This window comes from Gouania willdenowi, chromosome 9, assembly GCF_900634775.1.
Source record: "Gouania willdenowi chromosome 9, fGouWil2.1, whole genome shotgun sequence".
Taxonomy (NCBI): Eukaryota; Metazoa; Chordata; class Actinopteri; order Blenniiformes; family Gobiesocidae; genus Gouania; species Gouania willdenowi.
In genome coordinates, this window is record NC_041052.1 from 10249507 (window position 1) to 10271721 (window position 22215).

The window sequence follows — 22215 nt, forward strand, 5'->3', positions numbered from 1 at the left end:
CTTGTCACATCTGCACGTTGGCCTGTGAAGCTGGAGCTGGAGCTGGTTCTACCGGCCTGAGGGCTGCGCACACACCGCCGATCATCGGCTCATGTGACCTTGTGATCCACACCACCGTCCCCGCTCTCATTCCGCCGCTCAGATCAGGAGGATGGAGCTGTAGCTGCTCTACACATCCAGCATCACCAGTAGCAGCACACACACCCATCTCCTCCCCCAGCGACCAGCACAAAGGAGAGCTTGTCCAGTGCTGAGTGGGAAAGGAAGTAATCATGATAACAGAGGCTAAGGAGGAACCCTCAGACTAACAATTACACAATATCACATTTATATATTTATCTCTCATTGAAAACAATTAACAAAGCCTGGGGAGAACATGCAAACTCCTGCCCAAAATAGATGCCATTCATGCTGTTTCTAGCTTTGTGAAGGGCCCTGTTATGTAAGATCCTGGTAAAAACATGGAGGTAATAACTAATTCATTGTTTTTTAACCTTGGGGTCGTGACTCCATGTGGGATCATCTGGAATTAAAATGGCGTCACCTGAAATGTCTAGTAATTGATTAAAAAATATTTATTGACAAGATTATATATATATATTTTTATGTATATACAGTATATAAACAATATTTTTCAAATTAAAACACCACACACAATCTCAACAATAAATACTGATTGAAATTGAATGCATTTGTTTGAAATTATTATCTATTTTAAAATTAATTAACATCACACATACAAAATCAAGCAACGGTATTCTGTACTTAAACTAAGTATAGTTAAAATAATGCCACTGATGTGCACAAATCCTGGTTATTCTGTATTCATAACACATGATAACAAGCATAAACAAAAGCTAATTCTAGAAAAAGAAAAAAATCTGGTGACAAATCCGACGTTGCACACCCTTGAACCAAGCAGCAGCCATGTTGAAAGTCTCAGGTCAATCGGAGCCTGATTTGCAGAGAAATTTCAGGAACACACACACAGACAGACAGAAATTCCTTGCTTTATAGATAGATAGTGTCACGGCAAATTTACGGTTGACCTCATTTGGAGACATGATTTATTGCTCTGGTTGAGTGATGGAGTCCAGGCGAAGCATTGATGATTTTATAAAAAAAGGTTTATTATAAAACTAAGTAAAAAAAAGTACAACATGGACAAAATTAGTGATCGCCCGGGCGGACGTCCGATGAGCGAGTGGAACACAGTTCTAACTCAACACGTATATCCCCCCTCAGTCCCCCTCCCTCCTCCCCCCGGGAGATAAAGAGGACAGGGTGGAGGTGATAGAAGAGGGAGAAAAGAGACAGTTTCTTCTTTAGGTCAAAACAATCAGTTCTCTGGTATCTCCTGATTGTCGTGAGTGTTGGAGGTGTGTGCGTGTATGGTGTTTGTGTGTATGAATGGATGTGTATTGGATGTGTGTGTGTGTGTGACTATGTGAGTGTGTGTAGGCATGTGACTGTGTGATGCCTCCGTGTCTGAGAGATAAAATGTGTTTTGGAAAGCTGACCTCGAGAAGAGAGCAGAAAACATGAGACAGCAGAAATGAAAAGTCTCAACTTAAAGCCTATAAAAGAATAAGGTCTATGAGTAAATATGTTAATAAACATAACTAATAATTTCGCCATAACATTAGATAGATAGATAGATAGATAGATAGATAGATAGATAGATAGATAGATAGGTAGATGTACTAAGGCCATTACATTATAAGTGACAGAAGATCTACACTCAGATGTCCTTGATTTTGTTACATTTAGTGGAATAATTAGATTTTTAAAAAATCCAGCAGGAAAAATTAAAAATAACAGCAATCATGTCAAATAAGCATGAGAAAATAGAGCCTCTGCAAAAATGGTGGCTTTTCATTGTCTGCGAGAGATGTCTACTAATGAACTATTTGGTAATTTGTACAATTATTCATGGTTTCTGTTATTTTTACTTCCTCATGTGGGCCAAATTGGATCATCTTAAACGGCCAGATTTGGCCCCCTGGCCTTGAGTTTGTTTGTGCATTAAATGGTCATTGAACTGCTCAATGATGCCTGTCAATTATTCCCATAATTGACTGAAATCACACCATGCGCAAAATTTGGGGTCCTACAATTTCGACTTAATTATTACTCAACAGCACAAGTCTGCTTAAACTAGCCTGAAATGCTTATGGATGGATTAAAAGATAAACGGATAATTTAATCCTCATTTTCTTTACACATTTAAGTTAATGAAAAAAAAAAACCCCGATTTTAAAGAGCGACATTTTAAGTGGATTTAATGATAAGGATTCATTTTGCAGTTTGAATGCATCTATTTTTATTTGAAATAATTAGTAGTTTGCGTAATTTTCTGATTGTGACATTATAGTATAAATATTTCTTTAAATTGAATGGTTGATATAACATACAGAAATCTAAGCAATTTCTGTCCATTGCTATTGCCACTTGTCTTTGCTTTTAAAAGATGCATACAATGTATCAACAAATCATTTACATGTTTGGCTATTAAATATTATCATATAATATGTTTGGCAAACTATTAAAATGGTGCAATTACTACACAAACAACTAAAACACATTTAACAGTGTTAGATAAAAAGTATACGTTTATTTTTCTGACATTTTGAGATATTTCATGACATCCACACAAAAGAGCTATTGAGTAACAAACGTTGTTTTTATTCTTTTTACACATTTTGTACATTTTTTGAAGTTTGTTTTTACCGTTAGCTTATTTTGGTAAACACGCACAATTATTGGATAATAACACAATTCTGCACTTTCATGCATGAACAATCTGGTATTATTATTACATTGCATAAGGTATAATATACTGCACAGACGAACTTGACACATAAGGACACATACATAACTTGCAGCATATATTCCAACATTGTGCAACCATCAGTTGAAAATAGGATTGAAGATGTTTTAATGTGTTTGGCGATTGACATCCATCATTTCCTCATTGTGCTTGACGGTTTTTCTTCTGGAATGATTCAAGCTCATAAAACACAAAGAGCCAATCTCAGGAATTTACATTCTGATTGTGTTGTCTTGAAGCTGCCACAGTATTGCTGTCTATTCAAAAAATATCACATTATTCAATCTATATTTCACATTCAACATAAATAATATTAGCACAGGCGCTAATGATTCAAACCTGTTGCTGAGCATATAGAGATGCATATAAAACATAACAATGCAAAAATCGCAGTCTTGCAGTAACTTCACAGTTACTTTCTGCTGGTGAGAAAAGTGGAGGGGAAGAAAGCGCCTTCACCGTCACTTCCCAGCGAGCCCCATGGGCTTTCTTCTCCACAGCTCATGTCCTCACAGGAGTCACTGCTGCGAGAAAAAGAAGAAAAATAAATCCCAACATCAACACATCATACTGTACACCTCTATATACCGTATTTTACGGCATATAGGACGCTGTGGAAGTCGACTAATAAGAGACAATCAGACGGTAGTGTTAGCTACTATTTTCCGGTAATAAAACAATCACCACAAGCAGTTCCAAATTTTATGAATCACATTGCTCCCCTTGCATACATTTATTTGCATTTCCTCCTCCCGTCTTTAAGTTCCCCCTGGGACATCCACCTACTATGCATATTCATTAAAGGGAAACGCACTAAATTGATTTCATTTTGGTTTAATCTCAATTAAACCAAATGAAAGTACAGCAGCCCGCCTACCTGCTGTTCTGATTGGCCAAGTTGTTTGAAGAGCGCCCTCATGAGCCAACAAAGTGCAGCCTATTCGATGGTGTGGCCTTTACATGGATTTTTCTTGGAAAATAACAAAATTCTTGGAATGCAGGCAATACAGTGGTACGTTCAATAGCCCGAAAATTACGGTACATATTATCATGCAAGATAATGTCATTTTATTTTGCACATTGTTAAAAGTCGTTACCTAAGTATACCTAAACATCCAAACTTCTGTTATGAGCAGAAATGTGTTAAAAGTGTGTTGATTTATATAATAAAGAAGATAAAAGTGCACTATTAACCTCTCGCTCTCTTCCCAGCATCTCTCATGAATGGTGGGCAGCCCAGGGACGCTGAAGTGACCGGCCTGCATGTTCTGAGCTGTTCGTCTCGACACAATCCACACGAGCTTCTTATTGTCTGGTTTGTTACATTCAGCCGAGCTGTATTCAGTCATGCACTGAGCAACAAGTTTCCTCCAGTGACGGAGATCGCTGTCGCTGATCTGTAAAGGAAAAGTAGAGAGGTTGTGTTAAGTAGAGACCAGATTTCTGGTTTTCCTAGCAGGGTTTGGGTCAATTACAATTATGTCTTCAATTATCCATGTTCAACAACTTGATTACGTGACCAGCGTTTTATTCAAATCAAAATTTAAATTACAACTATTATTTTCCTTCTGAAAGTCAATTACATTTACGTTCTCAATTACAAGTACTCAAAACTACTGAGCCTTTAATAAATAACAACATAAAACGTAACCATCCTCATGTGTTAGCGTCTCTAATGATACCGGTTCAGTTTTGAACCATGTGTTAAATCAGCTGTAAAATACACTAAAAAATATTATCTATCATCTAATTTGTTTTTAATCTCTTGGTTTGATTGTGAAGCTTCTTTATCCAGGAAATATTAGTACTGTATTCATATTTTTGGTGTGGACATCCAAGCCTTCAATTTAATTACATTTGTAAATGATTTCATTTGATTTATTTATTTTTGAACATGTAAAAACAAAAGCAATACATATAAAATAAAAGGAACGTCACAAAACAAGTTAATTTCCAACACAATTCAAAAACACAACGTAAGAAGATTTCACTAAAATATTTACACGTTCAAAAAAGGATTAGGAAGAAGTCTGAATAATTTAATCATATCCTCTTCTAACCAGTATAACCAATTTATCTCCATACACACATCTATACATAAACAATGTACATACAGTAATACTATACACTACACATATACAAGTTATAATTATAATACAAGCTGCCTATATACATATGAAAACAATAATAATTATATTAATATATTATTAAATGACAGTTTTTATATAATTGCCATGTCATAAACAAACACAAAGTCAATTATGATTACAACAGCAACTTATTTCTTTCCAATTCCATTTTTACGTCATGATTGTAATTAATTATCAATTGCGCGGTTACAATTATAATTGACCCCAACCCTGGTTCTTAATTCCCAGGGTTCTCACCAGGAATTTTTCACAGCGTAGGGGGATCGAGGTGCACGAGAGATTTTGAAATTTATAAATTATAACCTTCTGACGGCCAAATTTTGTGAAGTGAAGCTAAAGTTTTTTTTTTTTTTTTTTTGTCTTTGTTACTGCCTTACTTTAAAGCCAAAACTTATTTTTGAATTAATGGCCCCCCAGGCCACCAGTCGCCTATGTCTGCCATAGGGAATCAAAATCACACCGTAGGGGGGCCCTACGCCCAACAGCGCTGGCAAGACACATGGTTTCTATTCTCTGTTTACCTTCAGATATCTTTGGAACTGCTGGACGATCTTTGACGACGTGACCGATGGTAGATTTTCAAACTCCTGAGCGATGAGGGACAACGCCAAGACGGATGGCTGGAATTAATAATATAAAAAACAAATCTGTAAGTTATCAAACTGGAACATCATTGGCGGTGAATATGTCACCGGAGAACAAATTCTTACTTTTGCTTTAGAGAAAACAAGTTGGCATAAGCAGGCTTTTAGCTGGGCTTCCAGTCTGCCAACACTTGGGATATCCTTCCTTAAAATACAAAAGGAATCCCAGTGTGACCCACCAGTACAAACCTCAGAGATCATAAGCCATTCAACCAGGTCCAACGAAAATGTATCAATGCAAACAACAAGTCAGCCATTAACAGATGTTTACCTTGGAGCAGTGGGAGAGGTGAAGGCTGAGTAGTAGAGGTGTAGAAAGGTTAAAGCAGTCACTGCGTTGGGCTCCAAGCTGAGCTTCTCCAGGATGATCTTCTCCATGCGACAAAGGTCCGACACTGTGAACTTGCTATGGCTGATGCGAATGAGTTCATGTGGGGGTGACACATTGTTTTCTTCCTCTGTCATTTTGGCAGCGATGTGAAGACAGCAGACTCCAATGCAGGGCAAGTGTTTGGGCTGCACCTTTAACAACAAAGAGGAGTGTGAATCATCTGCTCGTGATCAGGGGTCAAACACGAGGCCTGCTCTCCACGAAAACATGATCTTTACCTGAACGTAGGGTTCAAAGGACAACGCGTAGTTATCAGTAAATCATTCGTGGAATCCTTACCTTCATAGTAGTGAGAAATCTATCGAAAAAGTTGACAGCATGAACAAAAGTTTGCGTGCTGTAACCGAAGAAGCTGGTCAAGCTCCACTGCTCCTCTACTCGGATGTTTCTGGATTTTGCCGATACTCCACCAAGCGAGATCTACAAAGAACAACATGTAAGTAAACCAATTAGTCTGTAATTAATTACAATCAAATGGGAGAAAGTCGTTGAGTAGATTACCTCTGAGGAAGTAGATTCCATCAACCTGAAACCAGCCTCCCGGGGAATAAAGCGAGACTCCCTCGCACGACAGGACTTCAACTCCTTCAAGAGCAAGGAGTCGATTTCCTTACAGTCCCTCATCCTGGAAAAAAACATGTTTGGTCTGAAGAAAACATCCACAGTGAGTATCTCACTAAAGTCTGAGGAGGAGACTGGACTGAGATATGAACCAAAACCACACCTACTGGGGATCAAGTGACAGGGTCTGAAGGCCACTGTCCCTCATTTGTTTTTAACACAATACTAGGTGCTGGTTCAGCATTTACTGCAATTCTGATTCCTTATGATTTCACAAGTATTGCAATTTGATAACACTGATTATTGCAATTATAATTTCATTATATTCTGCAATTTAAAAAAAAAACAACAAAAGTTGCATTATACAAAAATATGAATCACAGTAGTAAAAAAAAAAAAAAATGTCCTTTTTGTATAGGATGAATTTCACCCCTGTATTTCTTCTGTTCTATCATCCAGCATTTTGGTCTGCTTTTTCTTTTTTTTCAGCAATATGTCTCACTATTTGCGGCATGTACTTTAAAATGCAAAACTGTCTGTATTGTCCTGCTTGTTTAGTTCTTGTTGTTGTTGTTTCAGTTGCTTGTGAAATTAAATTTAAAAAAACTTAAAAAAAATAAAGAATGAAAATGAAAATAAAAAACTGCACATCACAAGTCAATCAGTGCATTTATTTCAACTCCAAATGAAAGTGCATTACGTGTAGCGTTAACCTTTGACGACATTAGCAGACATGTTACAAAAACAAACAATTCTGGGGAGAAATATCGATATTTAGAATTGTCATAAAAATCGAGTTATATCCGTAAATCTCTCTTTTTCTAACCGTAACCAAATAGTCACTGACTTCATCCATTTTACTACTGTTGTCGTGTGTTTATGACGTTATACAGCCTAAGGTAACGCGAGGATATGAAAACAACTTTATTATGGTGGAAATTTCCATTCAAGACCAGAAAGTGGGTCACTGGGACACTTCCACACATTCCAGTGAGAAACGTCAATACCTTAGCCAACTCATTAAAAGCATGACTGCCAACATTTATTAACACTAAATATATGAAGTTTGAGTAAATAACAACATCTTATGGGCGTCATATCCATCATTACGTCCGTGTTACTGCTAACAAAGCTTAGCAAGCGCCAAGAAACTACAGCCTTACCTGTTTCTAAAGCCGCCAAAATTGCTGAATAAAACTGTTCTGCAGCCGAGCTGCGATGTTTAGTCCTTTATGTTTCCATTTTAGATTATTACAAAAATAACAGAGACTAGTACATAAAGCATTGGCCAGTAAACACAGGCAACGACCCCGCCCGTGATTAACCAACTCGGACTATCGGCTAATAAACTACAAATACCATCAAGCACTACAAGTGACGTCATTGTGCGTCACATTTTGTGCGTTGCCAAATTAATAGACGAGAAAGTTTAAGAATAACAAATGTCATTCCCTTTAATATTCTTATGTAAAAAGAAGATAATTATAATAATATTGTTAAATTATATTAAATCATTGACGACACACAATACCAGAAGTTTAATGCTATTTAGATTAAATTAACTCTATGGTGCAGAAAGGGAGTGTTTAGTACTCTCAAGTACAACAATGTATTCTCCGTTTGTTTGTTGGTTGATTGGATTAACTTTTATTAACGTTACCTTAAAATTGTTTTAGTATTGTCAAAATAACAAACATATTAGTTGAATGCTGGTAAATTATAGGTGACTGGTGATAATCTGACTATCTTGCAGCGGAATCTCAAAAACTGTATGTGGCAACCTCGTAATCAAAACCAGAAAGCGCGGATGTTGACAGTTTATTTCAAAGTGTCGGCGCTAAACGCTGTTTTAATGACAACTTCCCTGTGAATGAACTGGGATCATTTTACCTATTTATAAATACCTGCTAACTTGTAGGTTTGGTAAAACAATGTCCTTCTGGAATCACCGACGTAGTGCTAATTGCTAACTTAGTGCTAAGAATTAGCGGAAGAAGATAACGAGGATGTTTCCATGGTGACGGGACATTACCTTGCTAATGCTAGCTGTTGTTTGCTTGTTTTAGCAAAGCGGTGTATTTATTACAAAAATGGAAGCAATGTCCTTGTCCTGCGAAGCTCCCAATCATGACCTGTCCACATATGGGGCTTTACGCTATGATTTTCTAAAGGGTGAGACAAAATTAAGTTGAAAAACATAAAGGAATCAATGAAAATCACTGCTTTTATGCCAATTTCGTAGATCATGTTTTTATGAATTCTATAGGCACTTCACACCATCTAAGATTCAACAGCTTGACACTGGACGAGCTCAGGTATGGATGCAAATACGCCATTTATTCTTCAATCCATCTATTCAGCCATCCATCAATAGCCATTAATACATATCGAGGTCCAACTTATTAACATGTATAGTTTCCAACACTAGAAGCAAGCAAAACTTTATTTTTAAAAAGCTAATATACATTGGAATGCAGTACAATGTGATTTACATTTAAAAAAAAAATGTAGTCAAATGATAAATGAATCATTATCATTATTTTAAAAATCAAACCTCTATTTTACCAGTAGTACCCCATTGTTTATTATTTTACTCTGTTACTTTTATTTTGTTGAATACATTATTGTTTTTTTTTTTTTTTGTTTTGTTTTTTGCCAAATATTCTTCTTTAGTGTGATACACTGAAATGTGCATGTTTTGCATGAAACATAGTAAATAAAAAATAATTGATTTACATTTTGCTTTTTGACAGTGAGGAGCTGGAACGACGCACCAAACAAACTCAAAGACTGCAGGAGGAGGTGGATAATGAAACCAGAGGTGCTTTGAAGAGGTTTGGTTGCGTCTCTGCCACTAACAGCTCACCAGAATCAAGCTGCCATTATTATCAAGGATTTCCTGCCTGTGAGTACACGATGATGGTGACTGTTTAGTGCAGAGGTAGGAGACTTTCATCACATCGGGGACACAAAAATGTGTTTGTTTGATCGCAGGCCCACATGATCGACATTCATGTCAGCATTTAGAATAATGAGTGATCTGAGCATAAATACAGGAAAGAACAAAGAGTTTTTCGAGTAATTTTGTGTATTTTTCTGTCTTTCTGTGTATGTTTGTTGTTGTGAGGCATTTTGTGCATATTTGTAGACCTTTAAGTGTATTTTTTTCCCGTAAAATATATGTTTTTTGGAGTCGTATTGTGTAGTTGTGTTGCCAATTTGTGTTTTTTTGGAGTAATCTTTGTGTACTTCTGTTGTCGTTTTGCTTGTTTGTTAGTACTGTGGATTTGCGGAGTCAATTTTTGTGTTTTTCTTGTCTCTTGGTATACCTTTGTTGTCATTTTCTGTTATTTTGTAAATTTTCTGAGTAATTTTAAGTATTACAGTTGTCGTTTTGTTAATTTTTGTAGTAGTTTGTAGTGTTTTTGGAGTATTTTCTGTGTTTTTCTCTTGTCTTTTACTGTATTTTCCTGCAATGTTGTAATTCTATGTATTTTTTTAATGTATTCTTGCTCTTGTTTTGGGTAATTTTGTACATTTACTTTGGGGGCCACATAAAATTAGATCGAGGGTCACCAGTTGCTTATGTCTGGTTTAGTGTAAACAAGTTCAGCAAGCTGCCTGAAAACAACATTAGTATAATGATGATGATAATGATGTTGTCATTAAGATAATTCACTTTGGCAGCTGTTTGGAGGCAGACTGGCATCAGTAGTGGATGTAAACAACTTTTTAGAAGAAATACGGATACAGTGTAAAAAAAAGAAGTTAATTATTGTCCCCAGCAGCTTTTAGGTCAAACTGAGAGAACAACATGCTGCAGTACTTTGTCCTTGATGCAATGTTTATGGAAAAAAAAAAGTGTTCATTTAAGGTTCAAGATTGAAATTGTCATTTGAATTGCACAAGTGAAACAACATTTTTGCCTCTGGGCCAGCATCATACAAATAGTAGTTCATAAATAATACTAATAAATAAAAGTAAGTAAGAGTAAAATGACAACAAACTAAATTTATGTAGCATTTATTTGAAGAGTTAAAATTACACTCTTAGCAGCATCACATTATATCAATGGAGCAACCTGATATGGCTCTGCTCTTATCCCTCTTTTTCTAACCCTCCCAAACTCCCTTTCCCTTGCATTTCCCCCCCATTCGGGTGGAACACTGCCCTCTCTTTTTATATGTTTTTCCTCCTGATAAAGTCTGGTTACCCTTCCCTAGGGAGGGCTGATGATGTTCACAATTGAGCAAAAGAATAAAAAGTATTACAACTTCATTTTTTACAACATACTGTATGCAGACGTGGTTAAAAAATAGATATAATTAAAGCATATATATTTGAAGAATTAAAAGCTTTTTTTTAGATGTTAAAACTGTCAAAGCAATAATTCAATGTCTGGTTAATACACACATGCTGTAGCTGGCTAACAACCTACACATTTTAATTTGTCTGATGCCTCGTGAAATGTCTTCACTACTATTTTTAGCACGCCACCAGCAGGACATGATTAATCCTCTCCTTGGTGTGGATGCTGTAAACCAGGAATGTTCTGAAAAAGGCATCAGTTCTCCAACTAATGAAACAGCAGAATCTTCAATCAACGTTCATCTTCGTCATTGTTCAGACCTGCAGCTCAACAAGGTTCATACTTCACTTTTACTCCTAATCATCAAACTCTCTGGAAGATAAAAACAAAACATGTGTGTCTCCTCACAGGTGGCACCCAGTCCTCAGGCGCTTATGATGGACTTTCAGAATCGACTTCATGATGTTCAAATGGAAAAGGACAAACTGTTGGACCTGAGGTAAACACGTGCACAAGGTTTAGTTTTGCACAGAAAGTCTTTTTGAAACTACTTTGAACCACTGATTTCTTTTATTAACAGAGTGAATGATTCAAAGAATCATGTTGATCAGATGGAAAAGATGCTGAGTATCCTGGAGGAGCTTCAGAATGTCAGAAGGTCGTCCCAACAGACTCTGCAGGAGACACAGGATGAGACATCAGCACTTAATAGAAATATAACTAATCATAGTTCCAATGACGTAGGATTACAATCAGTGGCTGGTAATTCACTTCATTTTAATAATGAGACAGAAACGCTTCAGGAGATCATTTTATCGGTAAGTGTTGAATTTTTTTTTTTCATCAAATATTGGCTTTAATGTGAAGTTCTCAGTGTGATTGATAACCTGCTTTTTAATTATAGACGAAGGAAAAACTGCAGAGTAATGAAAACAATGAGCAAAATATTCAAGAAAGGTACAGTAATATAAAATATGTTTGTGTGTGTGTTAAAAGCTGCAACAAACAGCATTACAGGTTTAGAAAAACAGATTGGTTATGTTGACAAAATGTTTAAATTCTAACCAAATAATATTCCTTATGTGATTGTGATTTGATTTTATATTTTAAATTTGATTTAAATGTTAAATCATCAAATTTAATTTTATTTTCTTAAAGAAAAACTTCTGAATGTACATGATTAATGATCTTCTTGACAAAATCATACTAACACTGACATTCTGATTGGCTGACTGTGATCTGTAAAGTGACAGCTTGGGAAATCAGTGCAATAAAGTAATCATCTGTCTCTGTGTTTCTTACCCAGAATGCAAAGCCTGATTACAGATGTTGGCCAGGAGATGGGGGTGTTGTGTGACAATCTGAGCTCCTTCAAAGACACTGGCTGTAGTTTAAGTGTTAAACTGGAGCTTTTAAAGTAAGCATGACTCCTGAAAATCTACTTTGTCTTTGATGCTGTTTGTAATAAACGTGTTGCTACTCTTTGCAGAATCTTAGCAGAAAGACAGACATCACTGCACCAGCAGCACATCAGAGAGTTGGAGACAAGAGTCGTATCGTATAAAGATAAGGTAGATGTAAAATTACTTTTATTAAACCTTTAAACAGTGTTTGAGTCTTCCTGCTGACAAAGAAAACCAACTAATATGTTCTTAAAATGAATAAGGGTGATACTGTATGTGGTTTAGAGCGGGGTTGGACAACTTTTATCACAGCAGGGGCCACAAAAATGTGATAATCTGATCCGAGGTCCAAATTATCACAACTCATGTCACCATTTAGAATAATGACTAATCAGAGCATTAAAACAGTAAAGAACAACATGTTTTGTCTGTATTTATGTTTTTTTTTTTTTTTGTTTTTTTTTTGGAGTAATTTTATATATTTTCTATCATTTAATGTTTTTGTTGTCAGTTTGTAAAATTAAAAAATGTGTCTGCTTTTCTAATCATTTTTATTTTACTGTAATTTTGTAATTATTTTGTGTATTTTCTGTAGTTTTGTATATTTTAAGTCATTTTGTGTATTTATATATAATTTGGCATGTTTACGAGTAATTTTTTAATCTTTGTCAGTTATCGTTTTTTATATTGTTCTGTTATTTTGTGTGTGTTTTGGTAGTAATTTTGTGTGATCCGGGAATAATGTTGTGTTTTTTGCTGCTGTTTTGTGGTTTTTTTTATTTTCGTCATTTTGTACGTTCATGTCGGGCGGTGAGGCGCACAAAATTAGACCAAAGTTTAGATTCTGCTTTAGATTTAGTGATAGAACTGAAAGCTTCTTGCATGCACAATACATCCAGGTTGTCCAGTTTAAGACAATCCCCAACTCAAATTAATTGTGAAATAAAAACCCATAATATTATGCATTTTATTTTTTTGAGAATAATATTAGTAATTTCCTAAATCACATTTTCATATTTTGGTTTTTTACAGTTTTTATTTTGAATTTCTTGTGTTCTGTATTTTACAGCTCTCTGGGATGGAACAGCAGCTCTCTGTGGTTCAGATTCAGTTAAACCGTGCAAAGACAGAAAGAGATCAATCACTACAAGAAGCACAAGAGTTTCAGACACAACTTGGACAACTCCAGGTAAAGCAGTAAAACACACATTTCTTTTTGATGAAAGAAGGTTTGGAGCACAAAAAGTTTTTTAAAAAAAAGACATCACACCATCTCATATCGACAGTCACAGGAAATATAATGAGCCCTGGCACTCCACTTATTAACTTTTTTTTTTTTTTTTTTTTTAAGGAAAAACCTGTAAAAACATTTTGTTTTTTTTCCCTCAATATCAAAAAGTTAATATCCTCAATACACCCAGAATTTTTTTATTAAGTTCCTTACAAAAAAATCCATCTTAAAAACAACCTCTTGGATCTGAATGTTGGTAAATATTGGACACACTGTGCTGCATAAATCAGAGGGACACTCCTCTCCAATAAAAACCAATGTATACTTGATCTTACTGTAGGTGGGACATACACATAAGGAGGCATTAGATTCTCTATTTTTTAGGGTGAGAACAACCCTGATGACTCTGCAGCTTGCTTGGATGGAGAGAAAGTTAGTTTAATTTACCTTTTAATGATAATAAAATATAAGATGTGTAGCCTGTATGTCTCCCTCGCCCTGATATCACATTTCTTTATCCTCTGCCTAATGATTATTATTTTTTTCCCTCCTTCGCTGTGTGCTACATCCAGAGGTGCTGTGAGGAGCGGCAGCCTGAGCTCCAGGATCAGGTGAAGGTCCTGAAAGGACAGCTGGAATTGACCAGGGAGCAGCTTCACAAAGCTGGGAAGGAGAGAGAGCAGACTGTGGAGCTCCTGAGAGAGAAAGAGGAGGAAACCAAGCAGGTGAGAGGAAAATGCTGGATAATCTCATGTCACTCGTCATTGCTCAGGTGTGGATCACTAACTCAGTCTCAGTGTCAGAGCCTACAGGCAGAAAGGGAGACACTGACACTTATGCTGAATGACAAAGAGAAGATGATTGGTGTTCTGAGGCTAGAGATGGAGAACAATGTTCAGATGACGCTGAAACACAGGCTGACCATCAACAGTGTACAAAAGGAGAACAGCCTCATCATCAGCCAGCTGAACCAACACAAGCTGGAGATCCAGCAGCTCAGGGTCAGAAGCACAATGTATCTCTGGCACACAGAACATTTTGCCATTCATTTAAATTCTACTTCTATACTGCTCTGAGTCCTAGTGTCTGTGCCATTTGTTCCTCAGGCTGAGTTGGACGAGCAGAATTCCCACACGCAGGCCTCTGTGACTGAACAGACTCGGTGCATCCATGAGCAAACTGTGGAGAAACAGCAGCTAGAAACTATGTTGGAGCTTCAGAAGATGCAGCTAAACACCCTCACCAGTGAGTTGAATCCAACACTGAATGTATCTGAAGGCTCGTTTATGTAGCCAATGCTCCCCTGCAGGGTTCTGAAATGTGTTTTATTTTTGCTTGCAAGCTTAAATCATTTTTGGCATCATCATTGTGTAACATTATTATTTTGCATCGCTTAACAATTACAAATCACGTAAAGCCTGAGGTCTTTGTGGACTGGCTCTATGAATTTAACTCAATTCTAAACATCATGGATTTTAAGTGTTAAGGTGGTGGATCATTTGCATTTCCGCCGTATAGGCTGCTATTTTCTTCATTTAAATTTGAAATATTTAAACCTTGCAAAATACAGTGAATCCAGTTAAATGAAGACTTGACAATCAAATCTGAGTATTAAATTAACTGGACAAAATATGCCATGGAAGGAAAAACAATTATAGAAACAAACTCTTAGAAACTGGGAGGAGCAGGAATCACTGAGGACTAAAGGAGAAGGCATCAGTGACAAACAACAAAAACATTGTCAGCAAGAAAGCACTCTGTATATAGTGCAGTAAGGTAATCAGGGGGATGGGATTCACCTACTCTACAAACTCAATGAGTATATACTGTCTATTATAAGAATGATTAGGATGATGACCGTTCCCACTGAAGTTTACTTCCAAATTTCCCAAGATGCATTTCAAACGACAAAAACATGAATCAAACTGAGGCTAAATATCTCCTTTGATTCTTCACTTTTGAAAGTTCTGAAAACATTTTAAGCGAGAAAGTGACAAAGTAGAATATCAACATGTGGTCATTTGATCCATAAAACTCATGGAAAACTAATTTTATGCTGATATATTGGAGATTTTTGGAGACCCTCCATTGTGCTTTTAATGAAACTTTCTGTTAACTTCAAATCAAGAGCCTCAATTAAAAAAAGGGTTAAAATAACTAATGGAGAGAAGAGATGCTTTTGTTTTGAAAAGGAGATGTTTGATTTTTAACTTGAAGTCGGTCCCAGGACGATTTTACGTTCCGCTCACAATGCATCATGGGGTGGTTAAGTATGACTAGTGTGCCCATCATGCATTGTTAAAAAATGTCTCGATATTGTATACATCCGGGTATTTCTCACGTACTCAATCTTTTCATACTATCTAACGTGAACGCACTACATACTAATTTTGACATCAAACTAAGTATGAGTAGTACGTTAGTATGATTTCGAACACGTCCATGAACTCTGCACTTATACACAGACAAGAAATGGGGTGCAATACACAAGAGGAATCTGGAATCAAAGACAGAGGATAATTAAACATATCAGCAATAGAAGAAATATAATAAAATAAACAGGTGCAAGTAATGTAACAAGATATGTCTCAGGAATTTGTGGTTTTAAAATGACCCAACAGTCACACTGCCTCCATTAGACTGCATTCCAGTGTGTTTCTGCAAAGTGTTCCAGTCTTATAAAATGATCTTCTCACCCTGCTGTGTTAAGAAAACAAAAAAACCATGTTTGGTGTATTTGCTCTGCTAACCGAGCCCTTCTGTTGCTCATCTGTTAACACACGTCTCTGCTCCATGCCTGAGTTTATAGTTTATATGGGCCTGATTTCAGAGAAGCACACAGAGCTGCAGCGGGCCCACAGCTGTGAGATAGAGGAGCACCGCAGTGCATTGATCAAGCTTCAGACTGAGCTGAGGAGCGCCCATGATGAGCTGGAACAGATCAGAAGCACCCAGGGGACTCGACAAGTAGCTGACGGACACGGTTTGAGCCACAGTGTTAGGATCATTCAGACAGAGAGCAGTGAAGTGAACACCATCTGACTTGGTACTTTGCTGACTCAGCCCTCCAGGTTGCTTTGGACTTGCAGGAAGAGATCACAGCCAGGAGAGAGCAGGTAGACTCAATGCAGAGCAGAATACAACTACTGAAGGAAAACGTGGAGAAGCTTCATCAGGTTAAAAAACACATGAACTCCTCTTTTTACAGCCTCCAAACAGAAGATTAGCATCAACACACGCTACATCACAAACAATTACCTGGATCAAGTATTACAGATACCTTTTTTTACTTCGGCATCCCGCTACAACTACATGAATGTAAAGTACTGGGTCTACATCAGACATAGGCAACTGGCGGTCCGGGGGCCACATGCAGCCTAATTTTGTGCATCACAAAATGACTCCAAAACAACATCAAAACCATACAAAATGAGAGAACTATTATAAAATAACAACATAATGCACAAAATGAGTAAACTGTCCAAAATGACAACAAATAAACACACAAGAATGACAACAAAAAACACACAAATAATACAAAACATACAAAATTGAAGAAATTGCACAGAAGGACAACAAAAAAGTACCAACATATTTTCTTCAAAAACACACACAAAATGACAACAGAAATGACTCTGAAGACACAATACAACAACAAGAATAAGAAAACTCATTGGGTTTTTTCTGTTTTAAAGCTCACATTGGTCATTATTCTAAATGCTGCCATGAATGTTTATAATGTGGCCCTCGCAACAACCCCCCTAACTAAATATACAATATGACTCCAAAAACGCACAAAACAACATCAAAACCATACAAAATGAGAGGACAATTACAAAATACACAAAATTTAGTAAACTATACAAAGTGACAACAAAAAACACAAAAATTATTCCAAAACGACGGAAAAAAACACACAAATTACACTGAAGAACATATAAAATTTCAGAAACGGCACATAAAGACAACAAAAAACCACAATTTTTCTCCAAGAACACACACAAAATGACTCCAAAAACAATATACAACATAAATAAACAAAATAAAAAAAATAAATAATAATTGTTACACTCACTCGTCACCATATGATATGAGGGGCCACTGTGGCTGAAATAGTAGGTTACCACCACTATATGTGGAGTGAAAAATAATGCAATGTAAAGCACTTTGAGTGTCTATGAAAGGCGCAACATAAATCAAATGCACTATTATCATTTCCTCACCAATTTGAGTGACAGAAGTCCAAATGTTTAATTAGACAAAACATATGATCTTTACTCAGCTTCTGGCCATCACCGTGTTACTTTTTGCTCACTTTTACATCCTTTGACCCCTTTAAATAGATACTGATCACTGCCAACTGTGAAAATACCAACAGAAGCTGTAATTTTGCAAATATAATTTGAGCTCCAATCGTCTGATGTTTCCAGGAAAAGATCTACCAGACCTCGAGGGCCCATCGCAAGCAGCAGGAGCTCCTTTACGTCAGGGAGGAGAAAAAGCAGTTTGCCAGTGAGTTGGAGGCCCTTCGCTCCAAAGACCAACAGTTACGGGAGCGGATCTGTGAGCTGGAGACACTCCTTCATAAGGTTGTCTTTAAACCTTCATTATGTTTCATTATACACATAGTTTTGACCAGTATAAATTACTCTATGAACGAGTACTAAAGGAATATGACTCACCTTTTCCTGAGGAGTCTGATCTGTCTCTTTCTGTTGATTCTTGTCTCATACCAAAGATCTCAGAGAGCTTTACACACTGTCAGGAGTTCATGCAGCTGCAGGAACAGGAATATTTCCGTCTGAAGCTTCAACACGCCTTGAATTTAAAGGTCGAGCTGTTTTCCTTTTTTTCAACAACATTAACATTATTTGACAACGTGGTAAGATGATATCATTTATTTCTGAAGTTGCAATGGTGATTTTCTGCAGGAGTTTCAAGGTCAACCTGTGCAATCTGCTTCAAACTCGTTTCCATCTGATGTGGACTCTATGACCCCACCTCCACTCACGCCTCCACTCTCTGTCTCTGCCCAGCAAGACTCCAACTCCCAGATCAAGGTACTGGCAGGACCTCTCCCACTTAGTTCCAGCTTATATCAAATGCACGTGTGAATCCTCTTTATTCCCAGAACTAAACTCAGCACATCTGCTGCACCTTTAAAGCGAAAACAGTTTGTTCCTGTTAAAGGAGATAAAAATGATTTATTTGAGTTTGATTTGTTTTTGTCCTTCAAGGTTTGGGGTCAATTACATTTTTCAATTGCAATTACGTCATCAATTATCCATTTTCAATTGCAACTCAATTCCGATTACGGTGTTTTTTCCAATCACAATTATTGTTTTTCTACCTTTAAGTAAATTACAGTTATGTTTTCAAGTACTTAAGTTTTATTACAATTAATCACAATTACTGAGGCTTTAATAAAAAAACCCACAAAACATAACCTTCTTCTTGTGTTAGCTTTTTGTTAGCATCTCTTATGATAACAGTTCAGTTCTGACAGAGGACTTAAATCATCCGTAAAATTCACTAAAAAATATTATCTATCATCTAATTGTTTTTTTTTATTTCTTAGTTACCTTCTTACGCTTCCTTATCAATGAAAATATTGGTATATATTGGTATATTGGGTGGGGTTAGTGGACAGAAGGACCAACAGAACAGGATAGAGAGATAGAACATCAGAGTGTCCCAGACTAGTTGAGCCGTGAACCACAGATCAGGAACTGCATCATCAGCTTCACGACAACTGAAACAGAGCAGAGAGAGAAGGGCGAGGAGAAGGCACTGACTGCAGAAAAACATGATACAGTATTATCAAGTCAGCCTGCCTTGGCCTTGGGCCTCACTCCCAGTGGCCTAGTCAACACTTATTATAAAGGTGACGAATCTCTTCCCGTTTATTGGTAAGCTAACAGCGACTCCAAGGTCTGTAAATACAGACGAGCCCATGCCTGCTCTAGCGGTTAGGTTATGTTATGATTATTAGTTATAATTATGTCAAAATTGTAATGTATCTATTACATGATTACAATTATAACTGACCCCAATCCTGTCTTCAGTGTTTTGTAGTCTTAATAAAATCGACATAACTGCCTCATGTTCTCTTGTTCAGTTGTTCTAAAGCAGGGGTGTCAAACTCATTTTAGTTCAGGGGCCAAACACGGAGCAGTTTGATCTCAAGTGGGCCACAGATTTCATGTGGGAAAACAATTCATTTCAACATTATTGTGCCATAGTTTGCGCTACGTATACATAAAATACAAAATATGTAAGAAACCGACAATAACCAAGCAATAAGTGATAGATATCAGTCCCAACGGGATCTTAAATTTCCTTTTTTGTGACCGATGTGAGATTTTGTGACCATCTTCTATTTGATAAAAGGAAATATAATGTAATAATTTGATGAATATTAAAGGATTTTGTAAGAATTTTTAGTTTTTTCAACAGTTTAACATTAAAAATGACTGCAATCATGCGATATAAGCACCAGGAGTGTTCAGTTTCATTCACACAATGATTCATGTTTTCTCTGTAATTTTTACTTTCTCCTGTGTGCAGAATCGGATGCTCCAAAGGGCCGGATTTGGCCCTTGGGCCATGAGTTTAACATATATGCTCTAAAGGGATTAAGTGTTGTTTAGTTCACACCCTATTATCGTTTCCCATATTCCAGCATCGTGTGGGCGCTCACTCAAAGCGACAGTGTGAGAGTCCTGTCTCTGCTCTACGAGCTCCTGGTAAAGATCAGCAATGTTTGACTTCAGAGAACTGTAGACCACACACAGATCACAGCTCCTACAGAAGGAGGTCTGCACCAGAGAGAGAACGCATAGTCACGTTGTAAGTATCGGTCTTTTTTTTCCCACACGCTTGAAAAGATTAGCTTTGTCCTCTGTCACCCAAGATCACCTCAGAAATATCATGTGATGCTGCTTGAGTTTGCGGGACGTTCTTTGACTTTTGGCTTACATAAGCAGTTTAAACTGTGCACGGATGAGAAGAAATGACAACTTTATGGCGTTTATGTTGTCTAACACTTCATGTGCATATATAATGTGACATACCGTATGTACTCATAATGTCTCACCTCATTTGTTTTTTACACTTTGACACGTTTACAGCTGTGAGAGAGATGAAACCAGAAGAAGGAGAAAGACTGGCAGCAGGTAGGAGAAGAAAGGACTTTGTAGCTCTTTTTATCACATACTGTAAGAAGCTCCCTGAAAAAGGCTGTAGGATGTTTAAAGCAGGGTTGGCATCAGTTATAATTGTAATCATGTAATTAATAATAATAAGAATAATACATTTTATTTACAAGCGCTATTCATAAACGGAAATACACTTTACAGTTGTTAAACTATTACACACAAGTCAAAAAAGAAACTAACAACAACGAAGGTAGTAAATACAGAAAAGACCTAACAATCATAAGTAATTGGTAATTAATTACAGTTATGGCATACTTATAATTGTAATTGAAGAAATCTGTTGCTGAATTGAATTGTATTGGAGTTCAGATCATTGACTTTGTAATTGTAACCAAAAAATATTAAAACCAATATATTCATGGATGAGGAAGCGTAAGAAGGTAACCAAGACATGAGAAACAAATTAGATGATGAATAATATATTTTGTGTATTTTACAGCTGATTTAAGACATGGTTCAAAACTGACCCCTTATCACAAGATATGCTAACTGAAAGCTAACGCAAGAGGAAGGTTACGTTTTATGTGGTTATTTATTAAAGGCTCAGTAATTGTGATTAATTTGAATAAAACTTAGTTATTGAGAACATAATTGTAATTGATTTCAGGGGAAAACGAATGATTGTCATTTAAATTGTAATTGGAAAAAAATGCAGGTCAACGTAATCATGTTGTAATTGAACATGGATAGTTAAAGGTGTAATTGTGATTTAAATATGTAATTGACCCCAACCCGTGTGTGTGTGTGCGTGCGTACCTTCCCAGGACAACCCATTCAAACAGACCAGCATTGAGAAGATCCATCAGTGAGAGTGCGTTTCAATTCATTTCAGTGTAAAATGTCCATTTTTGTAGTTTAACATTGTATTTTAGGCATTTTAGACACTGTACTATTTATTCTTCCTGCATAAGGATGAAGTAATGATTGTATTGTTAAGCACAGCATTCATAGAGACAGTTTTGTTTGTCATTTGCAGCATTAAATGATCATAATGCACATAATGCTGCAATGAGCAGAGTTCACAGCTGATTTTTCTGCAGGGAGCCACTTCCTGTCCTCACACCTGCTGTCACCAGGTCGCAAATCACCCGTCTACTGTCTACTGACCTCTGACCCAACCAGGTAACTAACTACCTGTGATTAGAAATATTCCAGTAAAGGTTTAATGTTTTAAAGCTGCTGAATTAATGTAACTGTTGATGGGATATCCTGTTCAACACTTTTATCTTGTGTGTTTTGCAGAGAGAGTTTGGCTTTTGAAAGATGAACCAATGATGGCAAATAAAGACTTTATGGAAATATGTGATCAAGTCTATTTAAATTTGTATACTTGGTTGAAATAAGGTGTCAATGACATATAAGGATTTTCACTTCATGATATTTCATAAAATGGGCATCATTGGTCAAGGTTTGCATGAATATTATGATGGAAATACTTTTAAATCTTATACAGGGCTATAATTTAACTAAAATAGGGCA

General features: G+C 36.6%; 2 protein-coding genes across 8 annotated transcripts; one reads left to right on the top strand and one right to left on the bottom strand.

Annotated features, from left to right (window-relative positions):
- Positions 1-62: 62 nt before the first annotated feature.
- On the bottom strand, positions 63-7913 carry LOC114469276 (cyclin-G2-like). 4 transcript variants are annotated; one of them, XM_028456610.1, is made up of 8 exons: positions 7740-7913; positions 6517-6640; positions 6295-6435; positions 5896-6146; positions 5691-5769; positions 5502-5600; positions 4025-4227; positions 63-250 (listed from the first exon to the last, which is right to left on the bottom strand). In XM_028456610.1, the coding sequence occupies exons 2-8, from the start codon at positions 6637-6639 to the stop codon at positions 169-171; spliced, it is 978 nt and encodes a 325-aa protein (XP_028312411.1). In that variant the 5' UTR covers position 6640; positions 7740-7913; the 3' UTR covers positions 63-168. The 4 variants fall into 4 exon arrangements, with proteins under 4 accessions (XP_028312411.1, XP_028312410.1, XP_028312409.1 ...); XM_028456609.1 differs by lacking the exon at positions 63-250 and adding an exon at positions 2595-3351; XM_028456608.1 differs by lacking the exon at positions 63-250 and adding an exon at positions 2663-3354.
- LOC114469274 (coiled-coil domain-containing protein 158-like) lies at positions 6333-22212 on the top strand. 4 transcript variants are annotated; one of them, XM_028456601.1, is made up of 24 exons: positions 6333-6451; positions 8643-8748; positions 8819-8891; positions 9330-9481; positions 11066-11220; positions 11296-11384; positions 11466-11703; positions 11790-11842; positions 12192-12302; positions 12375-12456; positions 13358-13477; positions 14092-14244; positions 14317-14520; positions 14626-14764; positions 16350-16502; positions 16583-16695; positions 17950-18108; positions 18258-18350; positions 18451-18579; positions 20202-20368; positions 20650-20694; positions 21501-21547; positions 21777-21858; positions 21979-22212. In XM_028456601.1, the coding sequence occupies exons 1-24, from the start codon at positions 6398-6400 to the stop codon at positions 22001-22003; spliced, it is 2742 nt and encodes a 913-aa protein (XP_028312402.1). In that variant the 5' UTR covers positions 6333-6397; the 3' UTR covers positions 22004-22212. The 4 variants fall into 4 exon arrangements, with proteins under 4 accessions (XP_028312402.1, XP_028312400.1, XP_028312401.1 ...); XM_028456599.1 differs by having other exon boundaries at positions 14092-14520; XM_028456600.1 differs by having other exon boundaries at positions 8843-8891; positions 14092-14520.
- Positions 22213-22215: the final 3 nt, after the last annotated feature.

Excerpts from the sequence above, each read along its gene's own strand:
- LOC114469274 (XM_028456599.1), top strand. The coding sequence starts at position 6,398 with ATGTTTCTGGATTTTGCCGATACTCCACCAAGCGAGATCTACAAAGAA. Across the intron at positions 12,457-13,357 it reads TCGTATCGTATAAAGATAAG|CTCTCTGGGATGGAACAGCA; the intron begins GTAGATGTAAAA and ends TGTATTTTACAG. Across the intron at positions 18,351-18,450 it reads AACACGCCTTGAATTTAAAG|GAGTTTCAAGGTCAACCTGT; the intron begins GTCGAGCTGTTT and ends GATTTTCTGCAG.
- LOC114469276 (XM_028456608.1), bottom strand. The coding sequence starts at position 6,639 with ATGAGGGACTGTAAGGAAATCGACTCCTTGCTCTTGAAGGAGTTGAAG. Across the intron at positions 5,770-5,895 it reads ACCTCTCCCACTGCTCCAAG|GAAGGATATCCCAAGTGTTG; the intron begins GTAAACATCTGT and ends TTGTATTTTAAG. Across the intron at positions 3,355-4,024 it reads TGCTGGGAAGAGAGCGAGAG|CAGTGACTCCTGTGAGGACA; the intron begins GTTAATAGTGCA and ends TTTTTCTCGCAG.